This window comes from Bombus affinis, chromosome 8 (genome assembly GCF_024516045.1).
Source record: "Bombus affinis isolate iyBomAffi1 chromosome 8, iyBomAffi1.2, whole genome shotgun sequence".
Taxonomy (NCBI): domain Eukaryota; kingdom Metazoa; phylum Arthropoda; class Insecta; order Hymenoptera; family Apidae; genus Bombus; species Bombus affinis.
The window spans coordinates 2,967,899-2,983,720 of NC_066351.1; the positions used below are offsets into that span (position 1 = coordinate 2,967,899).

The following is a 15,822-nucleotide window of genomic DNA, read 5'->3' on the forward strand; positions in this document are numbered from 1 at the left end:
AACGAATAATAGTAAACGATCGAATCATTTCGTTTTAACTATATCGTACATGAAAATTCTATGAATGAAAGTATCGGAAAGAGGGCAAGGTAAATTTAAAGGTTTTACTCATTAATGTCAATCCAATCTCGTAACCTTAATGAGATATGCACGCTATATCGAGCAACTTCTATCGAACAAAGTATTGCCATATTCCTGACAAATTATTGAACCTCATAAATCTGTACATCTGCGCAGATGCGCGACCATTTTCTGCGTGTTACGAGCTAGTGCCGTTCACCTCAGTCACCTTTGCCCCACATTTTATCTCCCACCGTTCTACTTTTCAACTTTGCATCTTTCGTATTTCTTTCGCACGGGATACCTGCTTGCAAGTATTGAAAAAGAACAACAGTCGACAAGACTAAGCGAAATATGCTTGTTTTCGTGAGATAGCAAGAAAAGAAAAGAATTAGAGAGAGGAAGAGGGGGAAGGAAAACGTACGCGTTAGCAATCTGCAAATCGATGATACTCGCGTGGTCTTTGTAGCTGAACGATTTAACGCGATTTACACACACGCCCTCAAGTTTACCCGAAGCGCACGCGAGTTGATCGACCGCTTTGTCAAAACACCAACCACATCTATCGATCCAAGGCTTCCGCGTATATTCGCGTACATTTTATTCGTGCGTTGCTTTTCGCATATAAATCAAGCGCGGTAAAAACAAATAGAAAAAATGAAAGTAGAAAGTAAACCAAGAGTAATGATCCAAGACAGAAAAGAAAATCTTTTTTCGTTCCTATCGCCGAACATTATCGACGACATTGAAAATATCCCTACAGCTACGAAGAAAACGTTCGATCTTTGACAAACTTTTTTAAATACCTGCATTTTATGATTTTCTTCTTTTCTCGTATTTTATTTGTTCTTAATAAGCATCCTGAAAGATCCTGTTGCCGATTATGTATTTTTTCAAGTATTATAAAATATAGAAGGCACATACGGTACTGCATACACGTACAATCGTTCGTTCTATCCGTTTCTTCGAAACGATACTCTTCTTACACAGCAACAACGCAATTACGATCGTTTGTACATTTATACAGGTTTGTATGTACTCATCATATGTGCGGTAAAATATGCATTCATCTTTCTATACGATAACTTCTGTACATGTACGTGTATTTTCTCATATTCAAAATATAATAGTAAACATTACACATAGTGTAGCTTGTAATAGTTGTAGGTCAGGGCTTTGATCAGCAATCCTTGCGAAACGAAAGCGTCGATACTTCATTTTGGGTTACGAAATACCATTGTAATTTTGAATCTTCATCTTTTTTTACTCATTCTTTCGCCCGAACAATCGACAGTTTCGAATCGTCATTGTATTATTTTTCGATCTTAACTTCGTTTTGTCTCTTCATTGATTTTCTAGCTTGAGAAGAAACAATCAAACGTACGACCATCTCGAACGATATCGCCTTGAAATACTGTCACAATTGCGTTTATCTTGTTTTTACAACATTCATCGTACAATCGTTTCATTTTCAATAAAACACGCTCGCTTTATAACCTCAGTGCTCGTAACACGAGCAATGCTTAAGTCATCCTAAAATTAACATATTTCTATCTCGTATATGTTTGTCTTTTGTCATTATCCTCGTCCTCGTCATTGTCGTCATTGTCATAGTCATCATCATTGTCGTCGTCTTTCTGGTCCTCGTCCTGGTCATCGTCATCGTCGTTGTTGCGGTGACATTACATTGGTAGATAAAATATTACGATGCTACCTTAAGCATACATACTTATCGTTAATCTTCTTTTTCTCGTTTTTTACATACATTACAACTTGTACATACATTCAATCAACATACACGATGTAAAAAATCGCACGCGCATACATACAACATACGTTAATCCCTTGTAAAGAATTGTTATTTCTTATCGTTTGAATCATTTTGAATCATTTGTTTTTTTTTTCCTTTTTGTTTTCATATCTCGAATACTAGCATTTGTGTATTCACGTTAATTTTTCACGTAGAAGGCAGTAAAAGTATTACGATTAAATTGCGGTGTACATAAAAATTATATCTGGATTTCGATTTGATCAATATTGATTGATGAAACTTTCGCACAAGATATCAGTATTCATCCCACAACAACAACAATAACAACAATAATTCTCTTTCGTCCGTTATTATCTAGATGCATTAGTAATAAAGGGTACGATCGAGTCAATAACTATCATTGAGACACGTTGAGATGCGATCGTAAAATGGTTCGAATAAATTTTAATGTTGGACAAGGCGCGCGACAAAGTGGTTACGCCTATTAAACTAGTACGGAACGTATCAGGAACTTGGTCAAGTATAAACAAACTATGGGTCCATTTCGGAAGGAAATAAACAGGATAGAAAATCTTTCAATGGAGAAATAAATAGAAAAATGCTGGAGTGAAGGATCGGGTTGGGAACGATAGATTTATGCGTATAAAAATAAGAATTTATCTTGATATTAAAAATTTGTCTATCTTACGGATTAGAACCAGTGCATCGTCGTACTCGAATATTCTAATTATACGAATTTCGGAACAGTCTCAATTATTTATACGCGTATATGTATACATCTATACACACACGTACGTACATGATCGTGCAATATGTACGCGCGCGCACGTGTGTATATATATATATATATAAACACACACACACACACATACACACATGTATGTATATAATTACATACACGCATGTTTTTACTCTCGAATTCAGTATAATTATATTCCGTTTCTATGTGAACTATAACAAATAATAGTGGATACAACGAGAGTAATAGATAGCCATATATAATTTTGTCGTAAGAAAATCTGTCATAAATCGAGGAGAAATAATGTTTCATTAGGCACAATGCGATCATGTTATCAAGAAAAAAGAAATGCGATTTCATTTTATTTTTCTAACGAATTCTGATCGCAATTGCATCGGCGTTCACGATGCGTCATTAATCCTCGTTACGGGACACTATTTTGCGTACATATTTCGAAATGTGTTAATCGAACGCCACTCTTCCACTGTGATCTTTTCCCTTTCGTCGATAATACAGATCTCACAATGGACGAAAACGAAAGGAACACGATAGTTAATCACTTTCGAGCTAGCGCTCGATAGTTAAACGCGTTTGTATAAGTGGAAAACTCTATACCCTTTAAAAACAGTCTTTATACAGTGCTTAAATTATTATATACAAAATGTAGCAGATTAAGAGGTAAAAAGTATTTCCTTATCGTAAGTAATTGTTACGCGTTAAATTAATCAAATTCGCAGTTATAGGATTACATCGATTTCGTTCGTGATTAATCGAACATGGTCTTGACTCGTTATACCCTGCTTATATTTACAAGAAAGCTGCGGGTGCACAGTAGTCGGTCGATTGACAATATACTGCGTGCCTTACAAATCTCAATTACGTAAAAACGATCGAGGTATCGTTGTTTTCGTACTCTTAAATCGAAAATAAATGCGCGGTTTTTCAGTACATGAGCGAACTTTTTGCTCCTTCTTCAACATATGCTTATATAAAAAATACAAGTGCAAATATACAGATTTACAGGATGTAAATAGATGTAATCGGGTAGAAATCTCGACCATTGTATGAAACGGACGGGCATAAGACTTAAAATCTAGAATCTAAGTACATCCTTATCTATGTCAGAATGAATAAAAAAATGTAAGTAAAGTTCGTGCGATGTTGTCTAATGCACAATAAAAAAGAAAAGAAACACGAAAGAAACTTACATAGTAGTATAAGCTATCGTATCTGAGTAAAGAGTCTCTGAGTAAAGAGTATCGTATCTGAGTCACCGACCGCAGATCGAACGTGATGAATGTCTGAAAGAAATACGAAGAAACAGATGGTAGTTGGCCAGCGCTGTCCAATCAAGTCGATTAAATTAAACTGTTCGTTCTTGGCCTCGATCCTTACAAAAGCGAATATAAAATCGGAGGAGTTTATTCGCCGTTGCTCTCTGCCTGTCGACTTTCCTCGACGTTCACAAGAAAAAAAAGAGAACCAAAAAAAAAAGAAAATAATCCCTCTAAAAGCATCGAGTACAATTCTTCACGTGGAAGTGGCATATCATCTTAACAAAAATATTACGGCACAATTTCCCATGATTGCGACAAATAAAATTATAGATTTGGAAAAAAGTGGCGCCAAACTAGAATACGCCTTTTCCATGTCTTCGCAAACTCCTGCAATAATAAAAATAAGATGATTACAACGATTATAAGCTGTATGACAACGACATAAACATTGCATTATTAGTGGGTATTATTTGATTTTGATCTAATCTTAATAAATACTTAATAAAACGGTATATAGAGTAATGTAATAACATAATGTAATATAACAATATAATGTAATAACGTAAAGGGAAGAGATAAAGTGATAAAAGTAAAAAACGATAGATGCACGTTTGTTCATTAAAATACCTTGACTGATAAGCGTGTAGGATCGTTCGTCTTCTATCTGGCCTCTACTACAGACACGATCCAATTTAGTTAACCAAAGTTCCTGTTCCGAGACTTGAGTTTTAATTGCTTTTCCGGTTACGGACGTCTTCTCTGTACTACCGTCAAATTGCATAGAAAAACAAAAAGTTTGTCCAAAACTTGGGGAAGGTTGATTAGTTTTTAACGACACTATCGTATACCAAATATTTTTTTCTTCCCAACTACCATGACAATAATACGCTGTAACAGCAACAACAATAAATATAATAAATAATAAATAAATATGGGGCATAGGAGATGCGTGACTAAGAAAAGTACTACAAACAAATTTGATGCTTACTTATTTCTTCCGTATCGCATGTTTTTCCAATAAGAATTTCATTCTGATCCGACGAGGCACAGCCTATTTCAACATTGGTTCTTTTACAATCCTCCCTTTGTAGTTCTTGTTGTTGTTGATGTTGTTCTCCTCCATATTGATGATGATGATGGTGATGGTGATGCTGCTGTTGGTGTTGTCGTTGCTGTTCGTGCAATTCTTTCTGAGAAATATCTTCGTGCCAAGTTCTTCTTTTAATAATTCTAGAAGAGTGTCTCTCACTACGACGTTGTCGACGAAACGAAGTATTAGATACACTGAATGGAGTAAATCCCAAGATAACATATCGTCCAGGATTGGGACACTTTCTCTGACGTAATGAAGAGCCTATACAATTACGAAATGAATCACACGGTAATATACATACATAGTACGTTTCACGAATTATGCGATTAAAATGATCAACTCGGAGTATCGCTTACTTATTAGAGTGGTATACGCCATTGTAGATACGTCTGCAAGGGAACACGCCTCGTCTGGCATTATAGCTTTTTCATCTATACATGTTACATGTTCCAAATTATGAAAGAAAATAATCGAAACACTCGAGAAATAAAACATCCAGTTATACTTACCCGATTGCTGTAACTCTATAATGTGGTGATCTCTTTTATGAAATATCATGCAAACGTAGCCAATGTCACTGCAAGAGTAGTATATGTATAATATGTTACGATTACTTCTATATTTGTAATATATACTCGTATAACGTACAACTGTTACTTACCAACCGCTAGTAACATGAGCAATCAACTTTACTTTGTATCCTTGTGTATTTTCCGTAGGATGTAATTTTTCTAGATTATGACAAACAATCTTTTCTTCGTGAAACGTATCCCCATCGTTGTTTTGTACTTTAACTTTGAGTGTTGCATTTTTATTCGTAAAATGATAAACTTTAGTGCCGTCTAAAGAACGCCAGTCATGATGTTCGGTAATCCATGAAGGATATTTGCATCTATTATGTTCTTTATCAACTGCAAATCCAAAGCCCAATGTCTTTGTAAACTCACCGGCTCAAAGGTAACGAATATTGGGACAAATGAAATTGATCGAGGAATTTTGTATACCTTTCGTAAGCTTTATAGTTGGTGATCCCTCTGAAACTGTAGTTAGGCCGTTACAAGTTGGTTCACCTGATTGAGCGAGTAAGTAGGCCACTTTTCCCTGATGATGTGTTTTCTCTTCGTACAGGAAACATCTACTCATGGAAAAGATAAAAATAAAGACAAGTTTAACGTTTAAATTTTAAATTCAATGTGTGGCCTATCAAATCATGCATACCTATACATTTTTTCGGCACTCGAAATACTTCTTCCTTTTAATGTTCCAACGAGGTATTTGTTACGACCATCATTCCATACAGCGAGGCATTGTAACTCTTCCGCTAAAATGTAAAAACAAGAGATTCGTAACAATATTGATTGTTTTAGAATATGTGCATATATGTACGAAAACAACATTTATCCATGAAATGAATAGATGACAACAATAATGTTTGCTTAAGCTTACTGTTACTCTCGCTTCGTTTGATATCCGGGCAAGCCTGATATTTCAGAAGTAATTTACTTTCGTCAGTACATTTCTCCCCAAGGCTAATAGGCATTGCGCATTCACCAAAACCCTTATCATAGGTAAACGTAAATGATGGTCCACTAAAAGGACAGGGTATCGGCTTGGAATTTATGCGGAACATGGAATACAAAGTATCATCGGACTTAATGTTCGAGCACATTTCGTCCAAAGTGGTTTGTTCCGTATAGCACCATCCTGGCAAGAAAACACAAAACGTTTTGAAAACACAAAAGTGACGAGGAAGCAACCGAACAAAGATAAAATTCCTTGACTAACCTTCACGAAATTGAATCACATTCTCATGCCGATCGTTAATAATTATACAATAATAGCATTTGTCACCACTGAAATGTGATTGCAAGGATTAGTATGTCTTCAAGCTCCAGGTTAGCCGTTGTTCTTTTATTATGCATTCTGGAAAGTCCGTCTTCAAATACTTACTACACGATGTACGAGTCCTCGGATCGCTCGATGCATGTCCTTTCGCCTATAACCGTTGTATTTAGGATAATGGGTGCGATTTTCCCATATTGATACCATTCTCCAGTCCACGCAACTGGAAACTCGCAAGAACCTGTGACAATTTTATAATATTACTAGATAAATAGTTTATCCGTTTTTGTTTCTTACTTGTTCTTAACTATCATCATCTTACAATGACAAGTTTGATTATAGATTTCTACCATTTACCATTTAATGCTGAGTATTCCAACATTATTACACATTACCTTAATGAAAAGAAATACATATATGTTTTCAATGTCGATGAAAAAGGAAAAGATGGAAATCACTCTACATTCCTCCAATGGGTCACACACATTATATACGAAATAGAATCAATAAAGTGCATTTTACATTCAACCCGTTATATAATTTAACAGTTGCATGACATATGTATATTATGTAAGTACATATGTATATTCACCATTTACAATGTGTACATCACCCAGGGATAACATCAGCAGTATTAACATTGTTGCTGAGCAGTGAAGATGTCTTTCCTCGTATGAAAAGGAAAATTCTCGCATCCTGAAATATAAAAAATAATTAGATGTAATTGATTTTTTACATCTAAACTATTCTTATCAGTCCTTTATGTTATCAATTAACTATTGCCATCGCACAAAATAGTCGAATTATTTCCGATTTTTCTTTCTCTCTCATGTCATTATCTAAATTCTAAGCTATTTTAAATAAAACTTCAATTCGAAATTTCATTGTCTGTTATTAAATGTTTGTTTGAGATTAGAATACCATAGAGTGTTGATAGTGAATATCGATTTCAAGTTATTGCCATCTACTATTCATATCATTTTCGTAAAATTAGCTCTATGTATCACGTACCAATTCGAGCGTATCGTCCGTTTTCCAAAATGCGAGAAAACATAATGATGGAATATACAGAAGAAAATATTCATTACGATTACGGAGGTACGACGGTAACGAAAGGACGTATGTACAGAGTTTGACGGAACTGCGAAAAGCGTCTACGAAGGAAACCCCCGAGGAAGATGCATTATTTAGCAAAGTACACGTGTCCCGATCGGTTTCGTTCAACGTGTTTTCTCCCTTTACCGCGAACCTAGCGTGCACCTCATCGTATCCTATTGTTCGAGGGATGCGCGAATAGGCGCGGATCTGCGCATCGCAACAACCCTTAAACGTTCAATTTTTCTCCTGTTTATTACATATCCTATATTTGTTGTCTCTCGAAATTAACAAGCGTGTTTTATATTTCTTCTAATTTCTACTTTTCTTTCTATACTTAGTTTCGATATGAATCTTCAAATTGCATAACTTGTTCGTCTATAGCATCGATTCACACCGATCAACACGAGTTTAATCGTTACTCGCGACATTCATTTCACGATGTAAGAGATGAAACCCGTTCTCATCGAATACACGCGGAAATACACAATTTTCCGGACCTGTCATTGACTGATTATCTAATGATAATTATGATTCATTGTCACTGGGAATTGGGGCTGTCATAAGGAACACTAACCTTTTTTGTATGTCTGGCATCGTAAATGCAAAGCTGATTCGAAGAAGACAGAACTAACAGTTTCAAAAAAAATCATCTAATGATATTCCATGATCGAAATTCAATATTTAAGTATAAAGTGATCTTGTTGAACGTGAAGCAATTCGTTCAAATTTCAGAATATTTCGAGCGGAAGATAGTATAATATTGTTAAATAATTTACAATTACAGAACTCTGTCAGCATGTAAACTATTTTTAGAAGAGCAAAATGAAGACGAGGGATTACTGTAGGACGCGAAACTCGATTTCTCCTGATTGTTAATGTTAGCTGTTTCTTCCGTAATAATTAATTCAATTAATCCGCATCAAAGGGACGCGTTATACACGATCAGGTCTTTTATTAACGGAATGTTTTTCGTCAATTTTACCATGGAAGAACAACACACCACTCTTTTTACTAGCACTAGCACTATCATCGTAGGTAGCACTTTGATACAAAAGCATCACCAATGAAAACAACTACATTGAACACTGATTTTTCTTCCTGTAAATGCATCACACAAACTCTTTTCCGAAATTCTTTCACTGAAATTTTTTGGTTTCATACGAATACATGAGAAACTAAATGAAAATGTAACACATGGAATATGCTACTTTTTATTATTCTTAATCTTCAAATAGTTTGTATTGGCAATGGAATTCAGTATTCACTACTATGGTCGATCCTAAATTTTTAAAAGTCTGTTTGTTAATTTGCTCACTTCTAGAAACAATGGCGGTAGCCTATGAACAGCGAGCAGAACGCCGCGCTGTTGCAACTATTTCTACGGTACGGTACAACACTAGGATACGGTACAACACTGTAGAACCAGCAGAACCCCAGCATCCCAGCATGCATCACTGAATATATAGACTGCTCGCTTATGAATCAAAATCGGTGTATATGGTATGTTACTAAAATTTTAGTGCCTTCTTGAACCATAATCTTTGTCCTTTCCTTTTTCTTTTCTTTTTTCCTTGGCTTGTTCCTTTCTGTTTTCATCTCCATTTCTTTCTCGTGTTAATAATTGGGTTAATAATTGTTACGAAACGGTATATTATTTGTCGAGTCTTTCATCATAATCTTTCTTCTTGGAATAAATTAGGGAGGTGAAGTGAAAGAAGAACATCGATTGTTCAATCATTAACTCTATATTATAGTAAATGTTCTCTGTTACTGAAACAGTAATTACAATTAATGAAAATCCATACAAACAAATAAAACATAAAGCCATGCTTTTGAATGCTAGATAGAAATCTAAAAATTTCTAACGCACATTTATGCTTATGATGTGTATTAGAGTATACGATCGTGCTTGTATCACGATTATGTAAACAGGCCGGAAACTCGCTAGGGAAAACCAACCATCTTTTGAGCAAAAGAAAGATCAAGATAGAGAGTAAGAAAAGGATCCGTCCTACGTTCTTCGTTATCCGTGTCATATTTTGATATTTTTCTCCATTAATCTCCATTTTGATATTTTTCGATTCAGTTTAGTAACCTAGGGACTTGTGGAGGCACCTGTATCGACCTAAAATAAGAACAGGTCTTGGTATTCACTAGGGAAAGCCGTCCGAAAATTGAGCCAATCCTAATCTAGTCGTGAAAAATCAACATGACAGATCAACAAAGCCACGTTTTGCGCATGAGTAACGCATACAGATGTAGATACATTGTTTTGCAGTATATGAGTGTCGAGACTTGTTTATACGATTGCGGACGAAACAATTAACTTCTATCGGTTTTACAAGTTCTATATGGAATTATAGGGAAAACAATTAGTTGGTGTATGTTAGTTCTGTAGCTTAACCAACGAGACGAGGCAGTGGACGTAAACAAAAGGTAGTGACAATATTGTCACTAGTAGGCAACCAATAGCTGCAGCCAATAGCTGCAGCCAATAGCTGCAGCCAATAGCTGCAGCCAATAGTTGCAGTCACAGCAATCACGTTTTGTTTATGTCTACTGCTTCGTCCTGTTGGGCAAACTATAGTCGATATAGTCTATTCCGTTTAACATTGGTCATATGTGCTTGATAAATAAGTCTGTCATGAGTGATGAAAAATATTCGGTTAATTTGAGTCACAAAAATCGTGTGTAAATAACGATCGTTCCAACGAATTTCAAAGGGAAACGGAGTTTGTGACTATGTAGCTATTTTTATGAAAAGTAAAATAGTACGTTCGTTATTCAACTATTTTCTCTGGCATGTTTAATATCGTAGTCCGATATCTCATTAAGAAAATTGTTTCGGAAATTGAAGTGAACGAAAAAGAAACAACAGGTGTGAGTGATATGTCGATACCCACACAAGCATAACTTATATACATACATATTATTTCCAATTCCAAAAATTGGTGAGGTTTACGATGAACCCTAGAGTGGGTGAAAATCCAGCCGCTTATACTAGTATACTAATTACATATTTACATACACATATATATGTACATACTTGTATATTTTCAATTTCAACCCCAGAATGATAACGCTATAGCAGTTTTTGATCGTTTCTAATAAAATAATTTTTTCAACATTTCCAAGAGATGTGTTTCTGCTATTTCTTAGACATCTTAATAAAAGATAAGAAGTTTATGGTTTTAAAGAAAGAAAGGGAATTAAAATTTACATTTCGTCATTTAGAAATGTACGCTAAAACGGTCTTCGTTCGATATATCCCATTTACAATGGTTTTGTGAATACTTTAATCGTTATACATATATTGTTTTTGATGAACAGAAAATATAATTTATATCTTACTTATGTAACTTCAAGGAAATCTTTTACAATTAATAATAATTTCGAAAACAAATTAAAATTTAGAATTTGCCACATACGTACAAACGATATTAAATGCATTTTCAAATATATTTGATATTAACAAACGCATTAATTAATTTGTCTCGACTTGAACTCAAAAGACGCTCGAAAGAATTAAGTAATTAAGAGTCATATCGATACATCTACAGTACGTTCTACGAAATGAATTTCTTCTTAAACAACGATATTTTGTATGATACCATGCATTCATAAAATGCATCAAGGATAGTCAATATATATATACATGCTCATTTTTGTTTTCTTTTATCTATAGCATTTCATCGGTATCATCCCTTGATACCGATATTGTTCTATATCCGCCTATAAAGACACAACATAACATACATGTACACACGCATACATATGTATGTGCGATTTATCGGTCGTCCAAATTAGATCGTAACAAATTTAACAGAGATAAATCATAAATAATATGGAAAAGTACCGTTTTGAAAGTTTTGAAGACGAAATATGTAGGTCACAGAAAGTTCTTGAGCGCAAGTCCGTCGCGCAGCAAACGCGACTTTTCGATCGACACTGTTCGTTTCGTAAAATACGTCGGTGGTAGGTCGACGGACGCAACGTTTAGAACGGCGCACGTGTGTAAATGTTACCGAAGATTTCCTTCGTCCGGGTATGTTTTTATCCAACTTGAACTTGATACATTTCCATTCAACTGTTTTTACGTATATACATGTAGATGCACACGCACGTTCGTCAATTTTTCCTCAACCCCGAACCTCCCACTTACTCCCTATATTTTATTCTCCGCATCCTTTTTTATTTCTTTGTTCATTTTGATCCAGAAGAAAATATGTAGCGGTTCAGCGCTTTTAACAAAGAAAGTTACGAAATAGTGCTTAGATCTTTGGTTACGCTACGACCAGTCACATTTTGATCGCTTGGAGAATAATAATTTTGAAAATGAATTGTTCAAATTGCAATAAAATATATTATTGTCATAATTAAAGTTATGCTTAAAAGGGTTTCGTTATTAAATTATTCGTATTATTGTGTTTTTTTATTTATATTCCGCAAAGGGTTTTAATTACATTTCACGTGCATGGTGTTCCATAGTTTTCTAAGCGTTCCTCTTACAAAAATACCCTGTTTAAATTATAGTAAATGCATCAGGATGTCTTTTTTCGCTTGGAAAGGGAGCAATCGTTCCGAAAATACCGAACACGGTGGACGCAATTTACAAGATGGTCTTTTTCAAATTGCATCTCAGGCTTGTCACATATTAGTACAAGTAAGTTTACTAGAATTAAGTCACTTTCACGAGTTTCGCACACTCGAATAAATGCGGTTTATTTACTTCTACTTTTATTTCTGTATTATATCCATTTAAATTGTACGCATTTCTCTTTTTCCGCTTTTCTAAAATTTGTAATTCCTTTAGCAATCAGTTTTTAAGTTAAAATCAATATGAAAGAACGGGAAAGAGGTGAAAAGATTTCCATGATTGTACATTTTTACTTTTACATATACGAGTTGCGATACGAGTGCGCGAGTAATTTTACTGATCGTATGAAATTCGATCCGAAAGGTGAACAACACGCACAACGTTTCGTACGGTGGAAACAATAATGTAAGGAATATCGCATATTCGAAATGTTCCGGCAATGACGAAGATTCGATACGTCATACAGCTTCTTCCACGAGTAAAGCCACTACTTCCACGGTTAAGTCTTATACGAAGTACATGAAAGAACAAGGCAAGGATCAGGATGTAGTCGTTTTATTGCCACATCGTAAGAGCAGAACGCCTCTTGTTAAGCACAAATTATCCGTATGTACAATTACGTAAGGATTCCTTCTTTTTATCCCATTTCGAATGCCTTTGTCCTATCCATCAAACAAAAATTTACCTTACTTGTCACAGACAGTTTCTGAGAATGCCAGATTAGAATTGAACCCATCAAAGTATAGCGGCAGTGGTGGTAGAAATAGTGGTTCTGGTGGTGGATCTGGTGCCAGTGCAGCTAACTGTAATACCACCGCTCCTGACGATGATTTCGAATTGTGGGATTATTCCGGTTTTATGTTAAGAAACGATACTGATGATCCAATTACGAATGGGAAGTTAGTGTTTCTTTTGGCCAGAAAGACGAAATACGATCGAATATCCTTCAAAAATAAGATAATTAATTAGTCGTGTTAATATTATGTGTTACCGAAACAGATGGGGAGGTGCACAAGGATGGTGCAGACCAAGCTGCATTCCAATTACAGTCATACTAATTTTGATAGTGCTGGTTGTTTTATTGCCATTATTAGATCATGCAGCGGATAAATACACGTCGAACGGCACGAACTTCGATTTCGATACGAGTTGCATGAATGGCTGTAATTTATCTTTCGTGGAAACTTTGCCAATCGGCATGAGTTACACGAATAACACCGTTTTTCTCGACAACACTTACGACTCTTGGATCAAATTGATTTCATTGGCGCGGGAAAAGATAGAAATAGCATCGTTTTATTGGACTATGAGGAGGGAAGATGTGTATCCAGACGATAGTGCGAAACAGGTATGTAAGCAACTGAATTTCTGTGTTCCAGGAAAGTTTGAAACGATTGTTTCAGGGTGAAGAAATTTTCCATTTGCTTCTCGAAGCGGGCAGAGATCGGAATATTTTACTGAAGATAACGCAAAATATACCATCGCAAATAAGACCGAACATCGATACGGAAGTGTTGACGAAAAAGGCAAACGCTAAGGTAATGTAATGCTGTTTTAAAGTAATTCAATAATTTGAACGATTCCGCAGGGAAGAACGTGTGTCATATTTACTGTGAGTAGGTCAAAAGTTTAAATTTTGCTGGATTGTTCGGAGGTGGAGTACTTCATTCGAAATTATGGCTCGTTGACAGAACGCATTTATATATTGGTTCTGCGAATATGGATTGGCGGTCGCTCTCGCAGGTGAAGGAACTTGGTTTAATGGCTTTAAATTGCAGTTGTTTGGCAAATGATTTTGCCAAGATATTCGACGTAAGTCGGTTGTTTCTGGTAATCCATATACGGATATTACGTAATAGTTAACTAAACGCTAAAGCTATTTCTCGATATATTTGGTAGATTTATTGGACAGTAGGCAACGATGGTAAAATACCTTCTGTTTGGCCGGATTATCTTAATACGAGAATTAATTTAAAGAATCCGATGAACTTTACATTTATGAATAATAAATATAAAACATTTGTTGCGGTAAGTGTGATATTTTTTAAGGACACCATTCCAGCGTATACAAATTTAATATGGAACAGGTTTTGTGCGAATCTAAAATATCAAGTCCAGAAAAAAGGGTGACTGAGAGGAAGAAATAGCAGAATTTGTATTATACTATTGTATATTTCAGAGTTCACCTCCGCCATTTTCGCCAAAAGGTAGAACGAATGACGTGGATGCTATTCTTTATTGTATCGAAAAAGCCGAGAAATTTATTTACATCTCAGTGATGGATTATTTTCCACTGACTATATATACAGCTAAAATCAAGTACGTATCGATTAATCTACTTAGGTGTTTCTAATACGTCCATTAATCTATCTATATTTACACGCATGCGTATATGTACTAAGTGTTTCTATAGTCTCGTTCGGATTGCTCATTCTACATTTAACTTTGTATAATTCGTATTAGATATTGGCCGATAATAGATGATGCACTGAGAACGGCAGCTATCGAACGTAAAGTACACATACGACTATTGATATCGTCGTGGAAGCATACGAGTAAATCAGAGGTTTTCTTTTTGAAATCGCTCATGGAACTAACAGATAGTTATGCGGGTGTGAAAATTGAAGTGGTCAGTAAAGAATTAAAGAAGCATGCTTGCGTTCTGTATAGTTCCATTATATATTTCATACATGGCATCGCATTTACGCTAACATGTTCTTCTAGAGAAAATTTATAGTTCCTACGAATCCTGATTTCGACAGAATACCGTTCTCAAGGGTAAATCACAATAAATATATGGTGACCGATGTAACAGCGTATATAGGAACAAGCAACTGGTCTGGCGATTATTTTATAAATACAGCAGGCAATTGTTTCTCTTACTTTTCCTCCTTTCTTTTTTCTTTCTTTTTATACATTTGTGATTAACTATTGGTTTGTTAGGTATAGGTACGGTATTCGAGACTATCGGCGATCAGACTTCGGAAAATCTTAGGCAGCAATTGGAAAATATTTTTCATCGCGATTGGTATTCTGAATATTCTTATGCTTTAAACGAAAGTATACCATTTGTGAAACGATCGACAAATACCATCGAAGACTACTACCTATGATCATCATGTTACATATTAGCGTGACAATATCAACGATTTGATCAACGTTTCCAGCGAAGACAATGAAAATCATTTCTTGCTGCTTAATACGAAGTCTTGAAGACGAATTTCTTAAATGTTTTGTCCCTTGTCATTGACAAAATTAAACTCATTCTTTTTTTCCTTATCTTTTTTTTCTTTTTTTTTTTTACGAAGCACATTCTTACGATTATCCATACTCAGCAAATATCGA

At 35.2% G+C, this 15,822-nt stretch overlaps 2 protein-coding genes across 10 annotated transcripts; one reads left to right on the forward strand and one right to left on the reverse strand.

The window, feature by feature from the left end:
• Positions 1–1,146: 1,146 nt before the first annotated feature.
• On the reverse strand, positions 1,147–9,330 carry LOC126919384 (uncharacterized). 3 transcript variants are annotated; one of them, XM_050728559.1, is made up of 13 exons: positions 9,196–9,330; positions 7,375–7,478; positions 6,891–7,023; positions 6,726–6,793; positions 6,387–6,644; positions 6,159–6,261; positions 5,945–6,075; positions 5,602–5,851; positions 5,450–5,517; positions 5,297–5,371; positions 4,836–5,201; positions 4,475–4,735; positions 1,147–4,234 (listed from the first exon to the last, which is right to left on the reverse strand). In XM_050728559.1, exons 2-13 carry the CDS (start codon positions 7,475–7,477, stop codon positions 4,119–4,121), a joined length of 1,932 nt encoding a protein of 643 aa, XP_050584516.1. In that variant the 5' UTR covers position 7,478; positions 9,196–9,330; the 3' UTR covers positions 1,147–4,118. The 3 variants fall into 3 exon arrangements, with proteins under 3 accessions (XP_050584516.1, XP_050584515.1, XP_050584514.1); XM_050728558.1 differs by having other exon boundaries at positions 8,455–9,296; XM_050728557.1 differs by lacking the exon at positions 9,196–9,330 and adding an exon at positions 7,794–8,332.
• Positions 9,331–10,422: 1,092 nt separating this feature from the next.
• Positions 10,423–15,756, forward strand: LOC126919383 (5'-3' exonuclease PLD3-like). 7 transcript variants are annotated; one of them, XM_050728554.1, is made up of 13 exons: positions 10,423–10,758; positions 11,566–11,925; positions 12,414–12,543; positions 12,841–13,083; positions 13,177–13,376; positions 13,447–13,825; positions 13,881–14,015; positions 14,098–14,289; positions 14,377–14,505; positions 14,657–14,796; positions 14,941–15,106; positions 15,202–15,343; positions 15,427–15,756. In XM_050728554.1, the coding sequence occupies exons 3-13, from the start codon at positions 12,427–12,429 to the stop codon at positions 15,588–15,590; spliced, it is 2,007 nt and encodes a 668-aa protein (XP_050584511.1). In that variant the 5' UTR covers positions 10,423–10,758; positions 11,566–11,925; positions 12,414–12,426; the 3' UTR covers positions 15,591–15,756. The 7 variants fall into 7 exon arrangements, with proteins under 7 accessions (XP_050584511.1, XP_050584507.1, XP_050584508.1 ...); XM_050728550.1 differs by having other exon boundaries at positions 10,424–10,758; positions 15,421–15,756; XM_050728551.1 differs by having other exon boundaries at positions 10,424–10,651; positions 15,421–15,756.
• The last annotated feature ends 66 nt before the right edge of the window (positions 15,757–15,822 follow it).

What these genes read in the sequence shown, in the direction of transcription:
- LOC126919383 (XM_050728550.1), top strand. Translation starts at nt 12,427, where the DNA reads ATGTCTTTTTTCGCTTGGAAAGGGAGCAATCGTTCCGAAAATACCGAA. An exon ending in TTGTTAAGCACAAATTATCC is followed by an intron (nt 13,084 to 13,176) that starts GTATGTACAATT and finishes TACTTGTCACAG; the next exon opens with ACAGTTTCTGAGAATGCCAG. An exon ending in GATCCAATTACGAATGGGAA is followed by an intron (nt 13,377 to 13,446) that starts GTTAGTGTTTCT and finishes ATAATTAATTAG; the next exon opens with TCGTGTTAATATTATGTGTT.
- LOC126919384 (XM_050728557.1), bottom strand. Translation starts at nt 7,867, where the DNA reads ATGAATATTTTCTTCTGTATATTCCATCATTATGTTTTCTCGCATTTT. An exon ending in CGGACGATACGCTCGAATTG is followed by an intron (nt 7,479 to 7,793) that starts GTACGTGATACA and finishes TTTATATTTCAG; the next exon opens with GATGCGAGAATTTTCCTTTT. An exon ending in AGTGCCGAAAAAATGTATAG is followed by an intron (nt 6,076 to 6,158) that starts GTATGCATGATT and finishes TTCCATGAGTAG; the next exon opens with ATGTTTCCTGTACGAAGAGA.